The following is a 21,071-nucleotide window of genomic DNA, read 5'->3' on the forward strand; positions in this document are numbered from 1 at the left end:
TAAAACAACTTACCTCCAAAAGAAATTGTCAAGGTGATGACGAAGAGCTAGCTCAGTGGTAGGAGCAGATTTCTTGACACCTCTCCAAAATTTTCGAAAGTAGTAAGGAAAACCACTGAACCTCCTATCTTATGAAATGAAACTCTTGTTAATCCTTATGGGAAATAGTTAAAATATGAAAAAGATAAGTAAGGGGTCCCTTTTGCCTAGATATAAAGAAAAATTGACTCCCAGATCTGCCTTTGAAGTTATGCTGTCTATCAAGACCATACGATAAAGCTCCTATCCTGCCGCCCAAACTGCACCTTTACACATGACCAATAATGAGGCCAAAACAGTGTCTGCACACTGTGAGAGTAAATGGCACAGCCAAGTACAAAGTTATAAGTTGTGCTGACCTGTCAAAACCAAGAGTTTGTTTGCCTTAATTTTACAGTGAGTCCTATCCTATTGTAATATTGTAAAAATGGAAGAGAACACTCACTATTAGGGATGGAACCTCCCCTTTAAAAACTGGGGGAAATTCACATTTATCTACAAAAGACCAAAAATTAAAATGTCCTTGACTATCATGCCACAATGAAGGTTATTACAACCACAACCCTACCTACAAGAAAATGGGAACCATGAATGCTGCCTGCATCATGGGCCCCTCCAGAAGTAATATTTTACTCGGTTATTTGTGGGCTCCTGGAATAAAGCCCTGATCTTCCCTAAGCCTTTCACTAAATATCTTGTTTGAAAATTAAGTAAGAAAGAATAATAATTAAAACATCATTCTTACCCTGCCCTCAAAATGAGGCCAAAACACTGTATCCAAAGCAATAGTAACTCTGTGGGAAAAATGATCGGGATGGTGTGAGCCTCCCCAAAGTTATGAAGGTGTCCAATTTGTAATATGCATGAACCTTGGGAGTTCAGGCATATGCTAATTGTATAAACACCCGCAAAAACTCCACCCGGCATCATCTACCCTGTGAGAACAAACGCCATGACACAGCAAAAGAAAAAGTACCTCGGATATGATACCTGAACCTTTGATCAACCACACCCATTTTTGGAACAAAAACACTGACTGGACTGATAAAAAATAACGTTTTCACATTCTGCCTGCTACAATCCCAGCTCCATAATCGCCTAGTAACTCTGTGACACAGCTAGAGAGAATCTTATATCTTGATTCACCAGAGATTTTTTTGCGTCAAAAGAATTCATCCCACTCACACAAACTGAAAATAACCTGGCAAAAATAAAGCAAAAGCTTTAAATAGAATTAGGTTTTACTTCATTATTGTAAGTTTAGTGTTAAACCATAGAAATACAGACCTTGAGCCAAACACAGATTTAGTGCTTTGTTTACATAATCCTCGTCTTGTATCCTACCGTCTCCTATCTCCAAACCAAAAGGATAATTGTAATTTGGAATAATGCTGAAACAAAATAGAGAATATAATTAGAAAAAAAAAACATATCCTGCCGGAGGGGGTGGAAATATCCATAAATCAATCCCTTACCTATTCTTCAGAGGGAGAAGAATATCGACCTTCTCTGATATACCCTTCATTAGGTGGAAAAGAATTTCAACTTCATTTCAAACTCAAAGTCATGGTGCTTAGATTGTAGCCACCTAGCAACAAACAGACATAAATGCTTAATTACGATATCTTGAACGCCTTTTTCATTAGTGCAATATACTGATTGTTGAATCACATAAAACTTTAAAACTACCTACTTTTCTTCACAGTCCAAAATGTTTCTGAAAAGGATTAGGAATGAAGGTTGAAAGTTTCTGCTGCTCGACTTCCCCTAGTCTCAAATTAACCTGCAATCAAACATACAATTTAAAGAAAGATACTTAATGATCCTTAGGCAGTATCAATGTATGCACCTCACCTGAAACCCGAGGAGGTTACTTCCAACAAGTAATCTCTTTGAATCATAAGTTTTGTAGATTGTAACTGAAATCAAAGTAAGGAGCAACTAAATGTTAAGTGTAGTCTTCAGGAAAATATACGAGACATGCAATAATCAGGAGACTGTACGACATAATTAGAGAAGATTGATTCAATCAAAGGAAGAAATAATTTATGGTAATGAAAATCATTTGAAGTTGCAGGCAGTTGTACAAGTATACCAAAGTAAGGTAAATATCGAACTGAATAATGTTTCTGAAGAACGATTGCATGCTGTTTGAAATTTATACAGGATGCAACAATGTTAAATATGATGTGAAAGGCACCATACCCAAATTCCAATGTGAAAGAAACTTCTCATGATCGTTACCTGCTCCTGTTCTGCCATGCTGAAGCAAGCCAATATTTGTGGTGTTCAGCACTGCTATGCTCACTAATGTTCTCCTTTCCTCCAACTGTCATAGTGACTGCAGATCGTCTCAGAATTATCTCCTGAATTTCTCTGTTGGTACTGACGTTTCCTTTCAATGACTGAAATTGAAAATAAATGATTTAATCAATGTTATGTAGGCTCACTCACAGGTTTGCCAAGAAAAACGAAACATCAAAAAGTATCTGAGGGACTTGGGCTCGAGAAAGGTACAAAAAGCCACACGAAAATAAATGTTTGGCATCAATAGGCAATCAGGTGTTTGGTAGCCGAAGTCCGACTAGAGGTTAGGCCTCAGGCAAGGGGTAGTACAATACGAAATGTAGTCAAACGATAGAAATAAGATCCGCGCAAGAAGGAAGTGGAAAATACTATCTTGAACACGCACTTCACCCAATTAATTGGTTGAAGTGATATTATAACGTACCATAACCTTCCTGTTCGTTTTGTTTACAACCACTTGAAGAAGGACACAGCAGTACATAGCACAATACTGATGCAAAAGTAACGCTACTTTTCGATTCAATGCGAAACCACAAATATTTTAAATGCCAACTCTCGGTTAAATTTTCCTCACTAGAAAACATTTTGCACAAGTGATTAGACTAGGGTCATTCTCGTCATTCTGTCATGGAGAGATCATGGGGACATATGGTAATTTGGTATCCCCTCCAGAAGGCCAAAGTGACACGCACGAAAACGGCGTTATTTCAACAGTGGTTAGTACTCTTTTTAAATTCGTCAGCCCTTAAAATTTCATCTTAAAAAAAAGGAACAAAAAATTGCCTGAAGTAAATTGAGAATACTCACTTGAGTCTACTAAAATTTAGTTCGAACGAAGTATGAGCAGTTGGTACTGCTTACTCAATGGCGCGGAATTCGAATTCAAAGCTTCTTGAAGGTTTTTTTTGCAGGCAATTTTGCCCGACAAATGAAATGCAAATCAAGCGGAATCACGTTTTCACGGTCTAATGATAATGAGAGATCGGCTGAGCAAACTTTTTAAAAATCTTACATTTGGACTATGCCTGAGGCCGAAGGCAGATCCCACCAAGTTTAACATTTCCCCTACCCCTGAGGCATACGCCAACCAATACAAACATAAACAAAAACAAACACTGTTGCTTCGCACTGGCGATGGCGGGCCTCATGCCAACGCCTGCTTCTCGAAGCAATTCCACAAATTTTGTCGACGAAAATGGCTATGTCTACTCAAAGAGGGCGGAACATGGCACAACGCGATACATGTATTGCAAGACTGTTGGATGTTCGGCACATGGACGAGATATTCTAGGGGTTTTCCAGCTGGACGTACCTCACGAGCCCCTATGCCGGCCCAACCCCGATCAACTTCTTCTCAATAGAATGCGTGAAGAAATTAGACAGCTGGCGCGACAATCCGGCCGCGTCGAAGAGTCCTTCCGCACAGTGGAGAGAAACCCTGAGTAAGTACTGAAAGCTGAAGTCTGAGGTTACGCGCTTCTTGGAATCAGCCCCCCGTCCCCCCGACCACAGGTGATATGTGTGCGTGAGAGAGAGAGAGAGCGAGAGCAGGCGCGGGGTATTGCCAGGCCCAGCTCAGCTGGTGCATACTTTTGCAACCTCTGCTTGGATGTTATTTGCCAAGTACTCTTCGTGTCTCTGCTTTTCATCAGAAAGTGTTTGAAAAAAGTAAAAAATATTCAGCTAAAATATTAAAACTTGAGATGTAATGATGGCACCAAAAGAATCTGTTGAAACTTACGTTATTTGGATTGATATCGGAACCTGTAAATTTTTGCTGTTTTGATGTTGACCATACACCCTTGTCATACATGAACTGAAATGTAAGGGTACATCTGGGTACATTAAGAAAACCAGTAATGGGTTTTGCCAGTCCATTTTCGCACAAGACTTCTTTATTGTAAACAGTGGGTCACTTTTGGCTCTTGCTGCTTTATATATATATATATATATATATATATATATATATATATATATATATATATAATATATATATATATATATATATAAATATATAAATATACACACACATAAGTGTGTTGCGCATGTTGTACCACAGTCAGAAGAAAGTTAACGAATTGAATTAAATCTTGATTTGGACCAGGCGATGAGTGAATTGCACTTTGAATAGTATTAGACGATTCATTCTATCTTACCATCATATGCCTCCATTTAACTGTTGAGTTATTTCTTCAATTTCCTTTCTGAAAATTGTTTGCTTTGAAAATAACACTCCATTTTGATTCAATGTAAAAATTCCTCTATTTTCAAGCAAATATTTCTTTGTGGGTAAGTGATGTCTGGCTGAAAATTTTGTTTCAAATGTTCCATTCTTATCCTCTTTTCAGGTACAGAACTGTAAGACATCTCATTACTTTAGACAGCTTCAACTCATCGATACGTCGAGCTGCGAGTTTGAGGCGACCTAATCCAGTACACTCAGTGGAGGCGTTCGTGCAGGCTCTACAAGGCAACGAGCATTACCGCACAAATACTGATGGTGAAGAGTTTTACCTTAGAGCCATCACAGTTGACGACCGGATCCATGTGGTGTTTGGGAGTGTTGCCACATTGAGGGCCTTGGCAGATGGGAGAGACGTCGAGCTCCATGTTGACGCAGCTGTAAAGACCGTGCCGGCCCTCTTCCAGCAGTTGTTTGCGGTCCAGGTCGTGAATGGGGATCACGTAAGTAGCCGTCCACGGATCGAGTCCTGCCAAGCGGTTCAGAGGATCGCTTTGTCGCTCCATCTCCCATGCGCCCTTACGGAGAGCCCCATGAGTGCGACAGAGACAGAGCAACGAAATGAATCTTCTGAAACGCTCGGCTGGTAAGCGTTTAAAACAGAGGCCACATAACGTGACTTGCAACGCAGCCCGCACAGCTAACGCTGAGAGGCGGTGGCACAGCGGCGTTGGCGCCGCCGCGGAAAGAGGGGCGGGGAAGAGCCAGGTCACCCGAGTCAGGACTCGGCCAGGATTGTTTTTGATACGCGACACGCGGCCACCGATGAGTCAGTAGACTGATTCCGAGAGTCGTTCTCGTCGGTCCGTCTCTCTCGCACCTGTACGGAAGGCCCATGAGTGTGAGAGAGACAGACCGACGAGAGAGGACTCGGAATCAGACTGCAGCTACGGTGGGTACCAACCGGACCCGCGCTTCCCCCTCCTCCCCCTCCCCTGCAAGCACGTGTTGACAGCCACAGTACAAAAATTCATTGTGGCATGAATACGTCTGGATCATGTGGAATACGCGTATTTCGCGTGGATCCTGTTCAACGCGCACACCGATCACGTACATTGAGTTCCCCTTCGGCTTCGACCCCCTTCCCGCGACGGTTCGAACGGCTGACCGAAAGTCTGCAAGGTTGTACGGTCCTTATGGATATGGAAAAACTTCCAAGACTCTCCTGGAACATCATGCGTTTTTAGGGGTTCCGACGAAGGAGGACCCCTATTGCCCGGGACGGAAAATTTTTTTTTCTTCCGCCGACGCCAGTCTAAAAATGGTTTCCGCCAAATTATTCCTTATCGTAAAAAAATAAAAATTCCTGAAAATTTCGAAAATTTATCGTAAGAATTTAACGTAAACGACAAAAACATAAATTTGCAACAATGAAGCACCCTTATCCCTTCACATTTTCCAGAAACGTTTCAAAGACAAAATGTGCTACTCCCCAAAACTAAGCATCCTGACTCATCAAAGTGACAAAAAATCGTCTGTGTTCTAAGAAAATGGTTAAAACATGAAAAAAAGTCTCCATGGCAACGACACAGTGCCATCGTACCAACTGTCAAAATTTAAAGTCGCTGATAAAAAGAAATCGAAACGCCGTGAAATTCGAAAATGCCAATGCTAACGCATTGCACCGTGTCGCGACATTGCAACATCTTTGAAGTCTGTCAGTAAAAAGTTCGTAGCAGAAAAGACGCAATAAATTAATTTTCGGGGGTTGGCAACAATTTTGTCGGCGTCTGCGCCCTTTCGAAAATCGCGGGGCTGAAAAAACGAGTAGTCGCGCATTGAAACTGCCCCTCCATTGTTGCTGAGGTTGGATTGTTTGGCTTGCTTTTAAAGGTTGCGGTTCTCTTGTGATGTTTTCCTCAATTCTGTAATCAGCACGACGGTTGGTTTGACAAATTATATAAACTCGGAACGCAGATGACTTTCGTTTGGCGAACATGAGCACTGTAAGTCGCGAGATCGCGAGATGGCCTGAGATGGCCATTGTGTTAACTGAATCAGGTTTGGGATGTAAAAATACCGGTAGGATTCAAAGTTACGTAAACAACGGTAAAATTAACGTAATTAACGTTTAGACGACAGACTCCAAATTGATTTCCACAACCGGAACACCGTGCAATGCGATAGCATTGGAATTTTTTGTTGTGTCTTTTTTTCTTTCGTGCGCCTGGCACCCGTTTCCAGGACCATCCTAAAAGAAACGGACGCTTTCGACCTGGACGGCCCTGGAAACGGGTGGTCGGCCATCACTCATTAAACGGCACAACAAGGTAATACTTCCGTTATCAGTAGAAATCCTCCCCTCAGAATCACTCCCCGCGCCTTTCTCGGGCTCGCGAACGCCTGGTGGGTAGGCAGCTCCGCAGGCACGCCTGCTCAGCGGGCGGGCCTGCGCTGCGCTCGGCAGGCGCTCGGCCCGGTGCACTGCACAGAGGGCCGGTGGAGGCGTTCCACATTCCGGACGCGTTTCGAGCTCCAGCAGACTGATTCCGCACAGTGTGGAGGGGCCCACCAGCATTGCCCTGTCTCTCTCCCACTCATACGTACTCTCGGTCTGTCTCTCTCGCAGCGGGCCCCTCCGCACTGCGCGGAATCAGGCTGCAGAGTCGGCCTGCGTTGGTCTTCTGGCCCACAGGCCTGTGCGTGCACGGCAGGTTAAGCTGTCAGGATAGGCGAGGTCCGAGGGTCTTTTCTACAGAACTCTAAAACAGCGGCCCCTTTGAGGCCGCAGGCGACCTCCCGCAAGCCACTGCCGGCTGATTCCGATCACTGCTTTCGAAGCTGTCTCTCTCTCTCACTTAGGGGATGCCCCATGAGTGCGAGAGAGACAGAGCGGTGAGGGCAGTGCTCGGAATCAGCCTGCTGGCGAGCGGCCTGCGCCTGGATGGACAGTGACTCGTAGGGTTGACAGCGGTCTGCAGCGGCCGAGGCGGTCGGTCTGATGCAGCCCGAGCCGGCCGCCTGCGTGCACAGGCCACGGTGCGGCCTGAGCGGCCGGCCAGTGGAGCCGTTTTTAGAGACCTCTGGTCTCGTACCCTGGACTATAACCTCACCTAGCCTGGACGAGGCTTAACGAATCTTAGTATGGTGCGAGTAGCCACCCTACAGCGCCCCGGCACCCGCAGATGGGAGAAGTTGCCGCGCTGCACAGTGGGCCAGAAGACTGGCGTATGCGGCCGAATTTCTCGACGCGCCACACGTTCGGTTCGAGTCCTGTTTAGCGACTCTGGAGCTCAAAACGCGTCCGGAATGTGGACAGCCTCCACCGGCCCTCTGGCCCACTGTGCGGTGCATTGGTCGTCCGAGCGCCTGCCGGGCGCAGCGTAGGCCAGCCCGCTCAGCAGGCCTGCGGGCCTGCCTGAGACCTAGAAGAAAGGCTCGGTTAGTGAATTTGAGAGGATTTCTTCTGCAAACAGCAAAAGTACCATGTTTTGCCGTTTAATGAGTGGTGGCTGGGCTAGGCTGGGCCGGCTGCTGGCCAAGAAAAGAGATGGTGGGGTGCTGACAGTCCACCACTGCGTACGTTTCCAGGCCTGTTGTTTAAAATACGATTAACGCAATAGCACTAATATGTATGAAAAACTCTATGTTAACAGGTGTTTGGAATTTTGTATGTCCTCATGACGCGGCGGAGAGAGCCAGATTACCAGGCCATATTGGAATACCTTCGCGACTCGTTCCCCATGAACGTCGTGAGCGTAATGGCTGATTTTGAGAGGGCGCTTCGAAATGCTGTTGGTACAGTGTTGCCTCAAGCAAGGCTCAATGGCTGCTGGACCCATTACTGCAGAGTAAGTAATGGTGTAATGTCCCAGCCATCTCTTGCCACCGCTCAGTGGGCCAGAAGACCGGTACAGGCGGCCAAAATTCTAGGTGCGTTTTGAGCTCCAGAGTCGCTAAATCGGACACAATCGAACCGAAAGGAAATGAAGGCATTGTAGAATTGCTTCATATTTTGAAGAAATGCTTCGTATTACAAAGGATTTTGCTTCATAATACGAAGCATTTCTTCGGAGGATTTACAATGCCTTCATTTTCTTCGCATTACGAAGCGATTCTTCGTAGAGTTTTTACTGTGCACCAATGGATTCCTCGTTCAGAGAGCAACTCTGCAAACTCAACAGTGTACTCAGTACACTCTAGTTAGAGTGTGCTCATGAGTACAGTCTAACTAGCGTGTACTCGGATGAGTACACTCTAACTAGAGTGTACTGAGTACACTGTTGAGTTTGCAGAGAATCTATTGGAGGGGCCACACGTTCGGTTCGAGTCCTGTTTAGCGACTCCAGAGCTCGTAGCGCGTCTGGAGTTTTGGCCGCCTCCGCCCCACCGGTCTTCTGGCCCACTGTGCGTCCTGCCCGCCGCCGCCTGAATAGCACTCCACCTGCTTCGAGTCTGCGGGTCTGCAAGTCCCTTAGCCGTGACTTAGCGCAAACGCAAAGAGTTGTGCAGCGGCACCCGCCTTCGTTCTCTCTGCTACGGTGGTGCTGCAACAAAGTCTGCAGTCACATGGCACTCCGGCGCCGTGTCTCTTTAGCCGCGTGGCTCGGGCCACCTGTTTTCAAGCTCATGGCCCCGGGTTCGAACCTCGACTTCATTGTCTCGCCATATTTTGGCGCGAAGTCTTTCCATCCAATTTGCAGTGTAGTAATTAAGTGTGTGTTGCCTATCCATCAGGGGCGATGAAACGTGATTCTGGCTTACGGTACATTCTGTAATTGGCCTTCTGGTATATTTCAGCGGGTCGACAAGCGCTGCCTCAGGGGGTCGTTGCCAGCCGTGTCGGCCACGGAGGACGGACACCGCCTCATCAGGATGGTAAAGGCACTGCCTCTCCTCCCGGCAGACCTCATTTTGAGGGGATATTTAGAGGTACTGCTGCCGTATTCTCGGCGTGTAGGCCAGAACGCCAGGGAAGCAAGGGACTTGCGCACCTTCATGAGGGCATATGTTCGGGGTTTCTGGTTAACTCGGGTACGTACTATGTCGTACGGAGGAAATACTTGAGCCGAACACCATGAAATAAGTGGGGGAGGGGGGGCTCGTAGCGGGATCTTTCATAACAATATGGTTCCAACTAGGTTGGCACCGATCAACTGTCTGTGGCTGGCCTCCGAAGAAGGACCAACAATGATTCAGAATCATGGAATTCTTACTTGCTTCGAGTATCTGCCACAACACAGGACAATACATGGAATTACACAGGTAGTGGTGCTAATTTTTACATTGTTGTTGGATTTTGTGCAACCGTCACTAATGGCCAGCTACAAAACTGTTATGCCTTGTACTTTTCAGAAACACTACAGAATATTGAGAGCAGGGACAGAAATGACTTTGCTAGGTGGGACAATGATGCTGTCCCGCCTAGGAGACCAAGAGGAAACGCCATGAAGGAAAGGGACGCCCGCATCAAAAAAGCCTTAGAAAATCTGGTGGGGCGAGATGGGCGCAATGTCCCAACTACAGCCCAACTGGACACCTTCCTGAGGTCAATGGCTTATGTTACCTACGACATAATTCCCATGCCCCGTGGTATGTAGCATGCCTTCGGTAAAATGCACAGTTAAAATGACCGAAATAACTACTCTCAAATATTTTAAGGTGTTGAGGACCTTGACGACGAGGAGGGCCTCGATGTCGATGAGCCCATGGACGATGACGAGGATGATGACGACGGTGGCGACGACCCTCCGGATGCACAACCAGTTGACCGCGCCCGACCCCCGGCCGAAGTTGTCGTCGAAGCTGGGCCTGCCCCTCAACAAGGCGCTGCAGCTCCCGGCCGCGGCCCTGCTCCCCGACCAGCCATGGAAGTGCGGATCGAGCTGCTGCCCAGTGCACCGCGCTGCCCTGCGTCCGCTGGAGGTGGCGTGGCCCTCCGGATGCACAACCAGTTGACCGCGCCCGACCCCGGCCGAAGTTGTCGTCGAAGCTGGGCCTGCCCCTCAACAAGGCGCTGCAGCTCCCGGCCGCGGCCCTGCTCCCCGACCAGCCATGGAAGTGCAGGATCGAGCTGCTGCCCCAGTGCACCGCGCTGCACCTGCTGTCCGGCGCCTCGAAGGTGGCGACGGCCCTCCGGATGCACAACCAGTTGACCGCGCCCGACCCCCGGCCGAAGTTGTCGTCGAAGCTGGGCCTGCCCCTCAACAAGGCGCTGCAGCTCCCGGCCGCGGCCCTGCTCCCCGACCAGCCATGGAAGTGCAGGATCGAGCTGCTGTCCCACTGCACCGTGCTGCGCCTGCCGTTCCACTGGACCCGGTAGCTGTTGATGCTCCCGACCTCCCTGAACTACCTCAGCGGGAACTGAGCAGGCACGAGAGGGCAGCGGCTGCAGCCGCTGCTGCTGTCCGGCGCCTGGAAGAAGCTGCGCGGCAAGCGGCCCCAGCTCCTCAGCCGCCCGAAGCAGCCACTTCCCGTGGCCAATCGCTGCTGGCTGCTGGTGGTGATGTGAGCCAAAGACCTGCGCGGCAAGCGGCCCCAGCTCCTCACCCGCCCGAAGCAGCCACTTCCCGGCCAATCGCTGCTTGCTGCTGGTGGTGATGTGAGCCAAAGACCTGCGCGGCAAGCGGCCCCAGCTCCTCACCCGCCCGAAGCAGCCACTGTTGGCCAATCGCTGCTGGCTGCTGGTGGTGATGTGAGCCAAAGACCTGCGCGGCAAGCGGCCCCAGCTCCTCACCCGCCCGAAGCAGCCACTTCCCGTGGCCAATCGCTGCTGGCTGCTGGTGGTGATGTGAGCCAAAGACCTGCGCGGCAAGCGGCCCCAGCTCTTCACCCGCCCGAAGCAGCCACTTCCCGTAGCCAATCGCTGCTGGCTGCTGGTGTTGATGTGAGCCAAAGACCTGCGCGGCAAGCGGCCCCAGCTCTTCACCCGCCCGAAGCAGCCTCTTCCCTTGGCCAATCGCTGCTTCCTGCCGGTGGTGGTCCCAGTAGAAGGTTAAAAAGGCTGGAAAAGCTGAAGAGGATGAGGGAAAAGAGAAAGGCAGGCGGGCTCGCACAGCTTAACAATCCTGTTCAGGAAGGTAGGATGCTGTCTTTCAACTTAACGGACAAATTTGTAAAGATTGTGACTTGATCGTTTTTTTGTCTCTTTGTTTTTGTTTTGGGGAGGGAAAGGGAAACGAATCCTCACACTCCAATTCATTTAAATTTCTGTTTACAGCATCTTCATTCCACCTGCTGACTGAACAACCGTTTGCAAGCAGCCAACCCCCAGTAGAAGTTGTCGTCCCAGCAGGGCCTCCCCGTCAACAGGGCCCTGCAGCAGCTGCCGGCGGCCCTGCTCCCCGATCAGCCGTGGCAGTGCAGAATCAAGCGGCCACCTCATTTGTCTTTCAGACCGCACGAGGAATGTGGGTCGACACTTCTACTCTCCCAGGTAAGGCTTTAACTTTGAAATAATTTTACCAGCACCGTAAAGAAAATACTGAAATTTCAGATAACATTAGGAGTAACTTAATTCACAGCATATGGTTCTGAAATTACTGACACAATAACACAAAATTTTAACGTTGCATTTTCAAGATTTTGTATCAAGCGCTCAAATATGGTGATTAAATTTTCTCAAGTGATGCAACCAGTCTGACACTTAAGGCCAATACCCCTCCCTTTTTGAGAACAATAGTCTCAAAATGCGCCACCGGTCTGAAATTTAAGACCAGACCACTCTGCTTCCCTTTTCAGGAGTCTGAAGATGCGACTCAGACTACATGTTATCTTGTACTTAGTCTGAATTTTCAGTCATTTCTATCAGACTTTTTATCTGGATAGTCTTAATTTGTTCTTAAGACTTCGAAAGTCATTTGCATGCTTCTAGTCCTACTTTGAAAATCAGACCACTAAAGTCATAAAATTGGTCTGAGTTTTCCAAAAAAAAAATTTAAAGTGAGCAATGAAAAATGTGCACGGGGGTTTCGAACCTCCCGCACCACACGAACTATTCACACAAAACACATTGCAAACGCATGTTGTCAGGATCATCCCGAGGACTCTTGGAGCACCCTGACGACCTGACCAGGCCGTGGTGGCGTCCTCGCGTGCTCTACTCGTCAGACGAGGAGTTGGACACGGACAGAGGTAATGGTAAGTCCCTTCGAACTTTGGTGAAATGGGTGAATTTCTTCAAGTGAAGTTCAAATGTTGAATGCAGGGGCACCTCGACGGAAGGTATTGCGTCGTAGGGCACCAACACCAACGCTGCAAGAGGATGAGAGATGGCCACCCGAGTCGAACGAGGGCAGAAATAATGGTAAGTCGCATCAAACTTTTGAATTTTGAGTGAATTGACTTTGTTTTGAACTTTGAATGTTGGCAGCAGGTCCAACTCCATGCAAGGTACTGCGTCGTACCGCACCACCACCACAAGAGGATGAAAGATGGCCGCATGAGTTTCTGCCTGATTTTCAGGCTCATGTGGCATCTTTGGCACCACCACCGGCACCGCCGCAAGAGGATGAGAGATGGCCACCCGAGTCGAACGAGAGCAGAAACAACGGTAAGTCGCACCAAACTTTTGAATATTGAGTGAATTGACTTTGTTTTAACTTTAAATGTTTGCAGCAGGCCCAACTCCACGCAAGGAACTGCTGGACGAAAGATGGCCACATGAGTTTCTGCCTCATTTTCACGCTCATGTGGCATCTTTGGCACCGTCTGCGCCGATGGCTTCCGGGGTGAACTGCACTGGCACTGCAACCGCAGCTATGGTGGCTGGTCCAGGCGCGGCTTCCAGGCCAGACCAGCCAGACCGGCTGGATCACACTGCAGTTGCGGTGTCTAGACGCACAGCTGTGTCTCCCATGACGGACGACGATGACTTCGCCTCGTCTCGAGCCTCGTCTTTTGTGACAATTTTGTTTATGAAACCAGATGTCGAGTGGTACCACTTACACGAATTTCCTAATGCGGAACCGCTATGTTCTCTTTATTTGTACTGCAACGTCAACAACTTTGCTTTAATGCCTATTAAGCTCTTCGAAATGTGTCCAAGACTCCGATTGATTCCGGACTCGGAAGTAGAAACTGTGCGGTCTTATTTTCAGACCTCGGAGGTTACAGTAAACGTTGTAGAAGACAACTCTGGTAATTATTACGATAATAGATGCGTTAATTCTTGGGTATATTACCGGAATCAATTGTAGTGAAACTGGCCTGAATTTTCTGTATTACAGAAAACGTTGAAATGGGACACAACCTCCTACAAGACGTAGCAGTGCAGGAACGGGCTGCAACCCCAGCTGCGCCTTCCCTTCCAGTGGACCCGGTCGCTGCTGTTGCTCCCGTTCTCCCTCTACCTGAGCCAGAGCGGACTGCAACCCCAGCTGCGCCTTCCCTTCCAGTGGACCCGGTCGCTGCTGTCGCTGCCGATCTCCCTCTACCTGAGCCAGAGCGGACTGCAACCCCAGCTGCGCCTTCCCTTCCAGTGGACCCGGTCGCTGCTGTCGCTGCCGATCTCCCTCTACCTGAGCCAGAGCGGACTGCAACCCCAGCTGCGCCTTCCCTTCCAGTGGACCCGGTCGCTGCTGTCGCTGCCGATCTCCCTCTACCTGAGCCAGAGCGGACTGCAACCCCAGCTGCGCCTTCCCTTCCAGTGGACCCGGTCGCTGCTGTCGCTGCCGATCTCCCTCTACCTGAGCCAGAGCGGACTGCAACCCCAGCTGCGCCTTCCCTTCCAGTGGACCCGGTCGCTGCTGTCGCTGCCGTTCTCCCTCTACCTGAGCCAGAGCGGGCTGCAACCCCAGTTGGTCGTGGCGTCCTAGCGCCCGTGGAAGACGGCGCTGAGCCTGATGCGCGGCATGGTCCCGCCGGAGCCCGAGGCGATCGTGGTCCCGCCGGAGCGCGAGGCGGCCGTGGTCCCGCCGCAGCGCGAGGCGATCGTGATCCCGCCGGAGCGCGAGGCGGCCGTGATCCCGCCGGGGCGCGAGGCGATCGTGGTGCACAGCCAGCCGAAGATGCGACCCCTCGGCGCCGAGTAAGACGAGGTGACTCCCAATTTCATTTTCAAATACTGTTCACAATTTATTCCCACAAGTCGTAGGTAAATTTGCAGGCTCTGCGAGAGAGGTGCTTATATGCCTGACAGAGCCGTGTGCTGAAAGCCCAGCCTTGAACCAGCACTTTTCCATTGGTTCTTGACTCTTTGTCATTGTTACGCAGGTGGTGGAAGAGCTGGCGAACAGCGACCAACGATTGAAAGACACAATCGAGGGATGGCCATCCCCGACAACAGCGTCTCGAGATTGCCGGGTGGCCACTGGCGGGTGGCATCTCAAGGTGCTAGAGGCCGTGGCCGTGCTGCTGGCCGTGCTACTGGGTACACCGTCCGCAGAACAGGGGAGCCGTTCTGCCTCTGCATGATGAGGTGCGGACGGTGTAACCCAGGCCTATGTGCGCAAATGTACACCTGCTCGTGCGCCGATTCCAGGCAGGGGCAGCTGTGCAAACACGTGCACAAGGTGCACGCCCTTCACGGTGGTGAGAATCATAATGATATGCGTTACGTTTTATTGTGGGGAGCATTTCTACATCGTTACGCGGAAACTTTGCAGGTAGAAACGTCGTTGACGTTGTGCACATCTCCTCGGGGTCTGAGGAAGAAGGCGCCCCTCCTCAGCAGGGCATGCAGCTGCGGCCGAGGCAAAACCGGATGGCCGTCGTTGATGTCAGCGAAGGTGCGCATTGAGTTGGCATATGCATATGTTTTTTAGTGACTCTGCCTTTTACCCAGTCCTTATTAATGCTCCTGATAATACAGACTCCGCGTCCGAAGACGACCCACTCAACATTCCGGGAGCATTGAATATACCAGACCCTCCACCACGTCCGCGAGCAGCCCCGCGACCAGACCCAGCCTGTAAGTCAACCATTCTTATGGTGTCGATGTCTGTTCCGTTTCGTTATTAATTCCACGCGGCCATCTTTTGTTTAGTGGAAGAACGAAGAGCCATTATACGGCAGCAAGATGCTGCGTATGAGGCAAGCCTTCGTGCAGACCGGGCGGCCACGGTGCAGCGGGAGGCGGAGGAAAGGGAGCGTCTGGCTCGTGAGCAGGAGGAAAGGGAGGAGGCCGAGCAGCGGCTGCGCGACCTCCCTATACTGGCTGCAGAACGAGAGGCTGCGCGCGAACGGCTGCCCCCCGAACCTCTCACAAACTACATCCTGATCCGCTTCCGGTTGCCCGTGGGGCACCAGGCAAGGACGCGGCGATTTGCACGGAATGGGGGCATTGAGGCCCTTCACGAATTTCTTTTTGTGGAGGGCTTCAACCATGTGCATCTCTTCTTGCCGCGGTCTACAGCCTGCCTCCCTGCCAGGGGCACTAGCGTTGAGGAGGCCGTGGGAACGTTCTCAATAACTCTGAACGTGGAGATTGTTGATGGTAAGTAACCCAAGGATGTGGGTAAGTAGCACCAGAATCCATCAAGCCGTTTCAATTTTATCTCAATTTTGACATTGATGCCAAAATGATTCTGCGCAACAGATTCTGTCAGCATGTCTGTGGTAGGCTACTTTTTCGTTTTAAAGACCTATTGTACAAAGTAACAAAGTGTTTTGGTGTTTAAAGAAGTCACAAAAAAAATCTATAATTTTGAAAATTTTTAAACAAATGCCATTGTGCAAAAACTTTCGCGCAGAATCCCTGTTGAGTGAAAAAACATGTTGTTAATAGTTTGCCAACAACTGTGGTTAGCCCTCAGCTAACCAACACAAAGACAGTCACAAGAAGCTTTTTTAAAATTTGTATGCTGCTTGGATATTTTCCATTCAACTTCACCATAAAAAGATACATACTCGCATCTTGAGTACAGGATTAGTAAAGAACAAAACTTATTTTTAATTTAGAACTTTTAGCTGTTTTTTTTTCACTGCAATAAATAATTCTTAATAGTTTAAAATTTCCTATTGTTTCTATCTAATCAGAATGATATTGTTTGTTGCAGCATCTGAGGAACCGTGCAGCATATGCTTAAGGATGTTAAGCACTGAGGTGTTCAGGGCAGAACTACCCTGCGGACACTTCTTCCACAGGAAGTGTGTTGAAACGCTACAACAAACCCAGAGGAGAAATAGGCAAAGACACACTTGTCCTAGTTGCCGCCGCCTATTCGTTAACCCGGAACGACGTCCCAACCATCAAGATTAATTTTATGTGTTGAGTGCTTAATTTTAAATCACAAAGCAGTGAGGTTCCTTTCAGGATTTTATTTGTGCAGCTGCTTTGCATCATGTCTTTACTTTTACCTCAATGTTTGTGAACGAAATTTAATTGTTATGCCTTCTGGTTATGTTCTTCTGCTAAGGGAAACTCATCAACAGTCCTCTACTTTTTAAGATTATTAAGTGAGACATAATTTATTTTTATTTGAATGTTGAAGTATTTGGCTTTTACTTTGACCATTGGTAAACTTGTCTCAGAATTGAGTGACTGAAATTGAACAGGTTCCTGTTATTTTCCCTCCAAGTTTTTTCCTTGGGCAGCAGGAGTGCTTCATTTTAAAAGGGAATCTGGCCTTCCCACTCTATTGAACTAGTTAGAAAAGTTGGATTTCCATAATACAGACATTTGTGTTAAAAACACAATAATACCAGCAAAATTATATTTGTTTCTGACTTAATTTCATGTAACAATGGCTTGGACTTTGATTTGAGACCAGAGTTGTGTGTCTGGGAAGGCTGTGACAAAAGTTATAGGAGAAACAAAATTACATCACCTGCGTTTCCAACACATGCTCAACGCTTCACTAAAGTTCAACTTGTTCTGATCATTAATGGCAAAATATTTTTCTTGAGAAGGGAGGCTAGATCATTCGATTGTATCTCGTACAAAGATGGGCCTTGAGCAATAAAAGATTTAGCTGAAAAACTTGCAAATGCATGACAGAGAGAAAAGTCAGGTGTACTTTCAAAGTTATTTTTATTTGTCACTGAATTTACCTTATATCTTGTTGAATAGACACAGACAGGGGCACCTCTAATAACTGCTTTTGTTAGAAGCAACATAATCATGGTTAACAAGTTATAAATGAAGATTAGGCCACCATTGGTATTTTACCAGAGACAAAAGAGATGGAACAATGATTTAGAAGCTCTGCATCTGACTGAATGTTTCTTTTTACAATTATTATTAGCAGTGTAGCTCTAAATGCGTAAAGTGACTTGAAGAAGCAACAGACTGACGTCATCTCTACTTTGACCAACATCGTTAACTGGTCTCAGAATTGATGAACTCAAATTTAACGGGTACTAGTAATTTCTTCGACAAAATTTTTCAGTGAAACCTAGAGTGCTTCATTTTAAAAGGGAATCTGACCTTCCCACTCTATTGAATTAGTTACAAAAGTTGGATTTCCTTAATACAGACATTTGCGTTAAAAACACAATAATACCAGCAAAATTATTTTTGTTTCTGACTTAATTTCATGTAACAATGGCTTGGACTTTGATTTGAGACCAGAGTTGTGTGTCTGGGAAGGCTGTGACAAAAGTTATAGGAGAAACAAAATTACATCACCTGCGTTTCCAACACATGCTCAACGCTTCACTAAAGTTCAACTTGTTCTGATCATTAATGGCAAAATATTTTTCTTGAGAAGGGAGGCTACATCATTCGATTGTATCTCGTACAAAGATGGGCCTTGAGCAATAAAAGATTTAGCTGAAATACTTGCAAATGCATGACAGAGAGAAAAGACAGGTGTACTTTCAAAGTTATTTTTATCTGTCACTGAATTTATCTTATATCTTGTTGAATAGACACAGGGAAAGGCACCTTTAATAAGTGCTGTTGTTAGAAGGAATATAATCATGGTCAACAAGGTAGAAATGAAGATTAGGCCACCATTGGTATTTTACCAGAGACAAAAGAGATGGAACAATGATTTAAAGGCTCTGCATCTGACTGGATGTTTTTTTGGCAGTCATTGTTAGCAGTGTAACATAAACAAAATGGATGCAGTAACCATCCTATATTACTTTCTTTTGCTACTGAAATATTTTTTTAAAACCGCATTTGGTGGCTACATGCTTCTCCATTTTTTAAAAAAAGGGGATACAAACAGGCCCTTTCTCAGCACCTAACAACAAATTAATCGTAAGAAATACATTTGCTTTTTAAAATTTTATCTGTGTGTGACATCTTTCCATGAAGGCTTAAAGCACTTCACTATACGTGCAAAACTCAACACCAATACGTTGCAGAGAGAAGCGCAGAGCAGCAACATCGGTGCCCACCTTCCCTTGGGTTCACCTGAAACAAATAAACTTCATATAAGTGGGATGAATCTATGACACATTCCCAACAGTGTCACTGAACTTCATACCTTTTTTTTTGGCACCCTACTTGGTTAAAATATAATGCGCAAGTGGGCATGAGACACTGTTCCATCAAAAACACCAGAATGAAATTGTTTCTGAAACATGACAAACAGATGAGCATTATGAAGGGGTATCATAACTCAAGGAGACACTACATGATCAACAACAAGCCAGCTAACTCGGGACTCAAATTTTTCAGACGGGGAACCACTCTTTAAAAGTAACCAGATCAAAATAAAACACTATTTTCTTTGATAGCATGTAAGAAAAAAAAACTGAAAAAGAGCTTAGCAAAGAATAATTTTGAATCAAAGGTACAGAGTTCAATTAGGATAAAAAGGACAAAACCTGTCACTGGCAGTAATATTTTGTGCAAACAACGGTAAAATGTCTGCTCTGGGCTTTGTCATATCAATAAATAGAAGAATATGAAGATATTAGTGGGGTTCTTGGTAAGTAACGATGAAGGAGTAAAATGAGGCGGGCAATATACCTAATATGTTTCTGCTGGCCGGAGATGGGATGTCCACTGTGTAATGCTTCCACTGGCAGCTCGATGCGAGCGGTGCGGTTGATAGACATGAGAAAGGGGCAACCATCCTGCAGACGAACATACAAGAAAGAGAAAAAATTAGATTGACACACAAAGAAATAAATGAAACGCAGAAGCCTGTTTGATACCCCCTTTAGACTGATTATGTTCGAATAACATATGATTATACTACACCCAAAAGTGCGAAAAAAAAAGTATCGGGTCAGTTCCATCAGTGACAAAGAGATTTAGCCTGTTGTCTCAGAGGTGGGCATGCGCTTCCAACCAATGCTTCAAACATTAATCTTTTCAAAGAGACACTTTGAACGTTCGTCTCTTACCTATTAATGGCGCGGCGAAGAAGAGACGACCTGTTGCTTTGACTATTGCCAAACACCATGCTGCATCCTTGGCTTCCAAAGAAAGACTCGTCGGGTCTCGTCGACTCCCGAGTCGATTCCGCAGTTCACTCGCCAGGTACATTCCAACCAGACATCTGCTCCTATGGCCCTGCAACAACAAAACTGCAACTGAGTGAGGAAAACAGACGGATCGAGCTTAAAAATAAGTGCCGCGGAAGCATTCGATGCAACGGAGGGTTAGGAACGGACGAAAACGCATTTTTACGACAGAAAGCGTGACATTCCGAGGTAGATGCAAGGGTGCGTACAGAGTTGGAGTGCATAGAAATAAGGACTGTTTTAGGGCGAGAAGCAGTCGCTAAAACGCAATTTTCCTCTACGACTCACTTGAAGATTCACGAATCATAACAAACAGACGATCTTATTCGCACGATCGCAGGCTTGTCCACCGCTTTCAATAAACAAATTTCACTGTTCACAGCGAGTAACGACACCGTTAAAATCATTGCAACAAGATAACACCACACTTTGTGATAATGCCTGCGAAATATACTGCAATAAAGATGAAAACAATGTGTTGCTTTGCCTGCACATCTAGCAGTCGGAAACTGGCTCGCGGCAGTGCCTGGCGCGAGGCTACGGTCTTGCCGTGCCGCCCAGTATGAGAAATGGCGGGGAGCGCGTAGGAGGCGGCTGGCGTGGTCCGCGCCCCCCACCCTACCCCCACCCTTCCGAGGGAAGCACCTCCACTCTGGTGAAGTGAAGGCTCTCGGAAAGGGCTTTAGGGGTTGCGACGCGAGACACACGCGCCGAAACCACTAACGCTAACGGGTTGCTCCACGCGCTTAGGGGTTGCGCCAAGCGCCGCAAGCGCTAACGGCGGATCACCCAAGCACTCGCGACACCCCGGCGATCGGCCGCTCTGAGCATTTCGGCGTTGCGGCACTAGGGCATACCGGTCCTTTGAACTTGACCGAGTTTTTGCAGTTGCGGCATCGGTTTTGACCCGGCGGTGCTTTGCGTTTGTGGCAACAGCGTTAGCTAATGTGATAATTTGGTCTAGCGCATGGCGCCCGAACTCATCGTTCGATTTTCGTACGTTGGATTAATAGTTGAATAAAGGGGTGTTGCATGATAACCTAATTGTCAACCTTGTCAACGCTCGTACGAGCAAGTTCTCTATTAAGAACGACAATTTTTCTGCTTATAATTTTAACGCCTGAAGCTCTTACAAACAACTTCCGTCATCCAGAAAATCAACAACATATTTACAGCCACA

At 47.3% G+C, this 21,071-nt stretch overlaps 2 protein-coding genes across 2 annotated transcripts; both read left to right on the plus strand.

Moving 5' to 3' along the window:
- The first annotated feature begins 2,269 nt into the window (after positions 1 to 2,269).
- LOC117653655 lies at positions 2,270 to 10,850 on the plus strand. Its single transcript, XM_034399460.1, has 8 exons — positions 2,270 to 3,788; positions 4,695 to 5,031; positions 8,185 to 8,379; positions 9,329 to 9,562; positions 9,670 to 9,793; positions 9,884 to 10,120; positions 10,190 to 10,401; positions 10,509 to 10,850. The coding sequence occupies exons 1-8, from the start codon at positions 3,481 to 3,483 to the stop codon at positions 10,848 to 10,850; spliced, it is 1,989 nt and encodes a 662-aa protein (XP_034255351.1). The 5' UTR covers positions 2,270 to 3,480.
- LOC117653656 lies at positions 10,597 to 17,181 on the plus strand. Its single transcript, XM_034399461.1, has 12 exons — positions 10,597 to 11,607; positions 11,748 to 11,963; positions 12,560 to 12,667; positions 12,735 to 12,833; positions 12,900 to 13,079; positions 13,145 to 13,666; positions 13,756 to 14,565; positions 14,741 to 15,058; positions 15,133 to 15,255; positions 15,339 to 15,437; positions 15,513 to 15,962; positions 16,525 to 17,181. Exons 1-12 carry the CDS (start codon positions 11,550 to 11,552, stop codon positions 16,725 to 16,727), a joined length of 3,186 nt encoding a protein of 1,061 aa, XP_034255352.1. The 5' UTR covers positions 10,597 to 11,549; the 3' UTR covers positions 16,728 to 17,181.
- Positions 17,182 to 21,071: the final 3,890 nt, after the last annotated feature.

This window comes from Thrips palmi, unplaced genomic scaffold (assembly GCF_012932325.1).
Source record: "Thrips palmi isolate BJ-2018 unplaced genomic scaffold, TpBJ-2018v1 HiC_scaffold_8, whole genome shotgun sequence".
Lineage (NCBI taxonomy): Eukaryota > Metazoa > Arthropoda > Insecta > Thysanoptera > Thripidae > Thrips > Thrips palmi.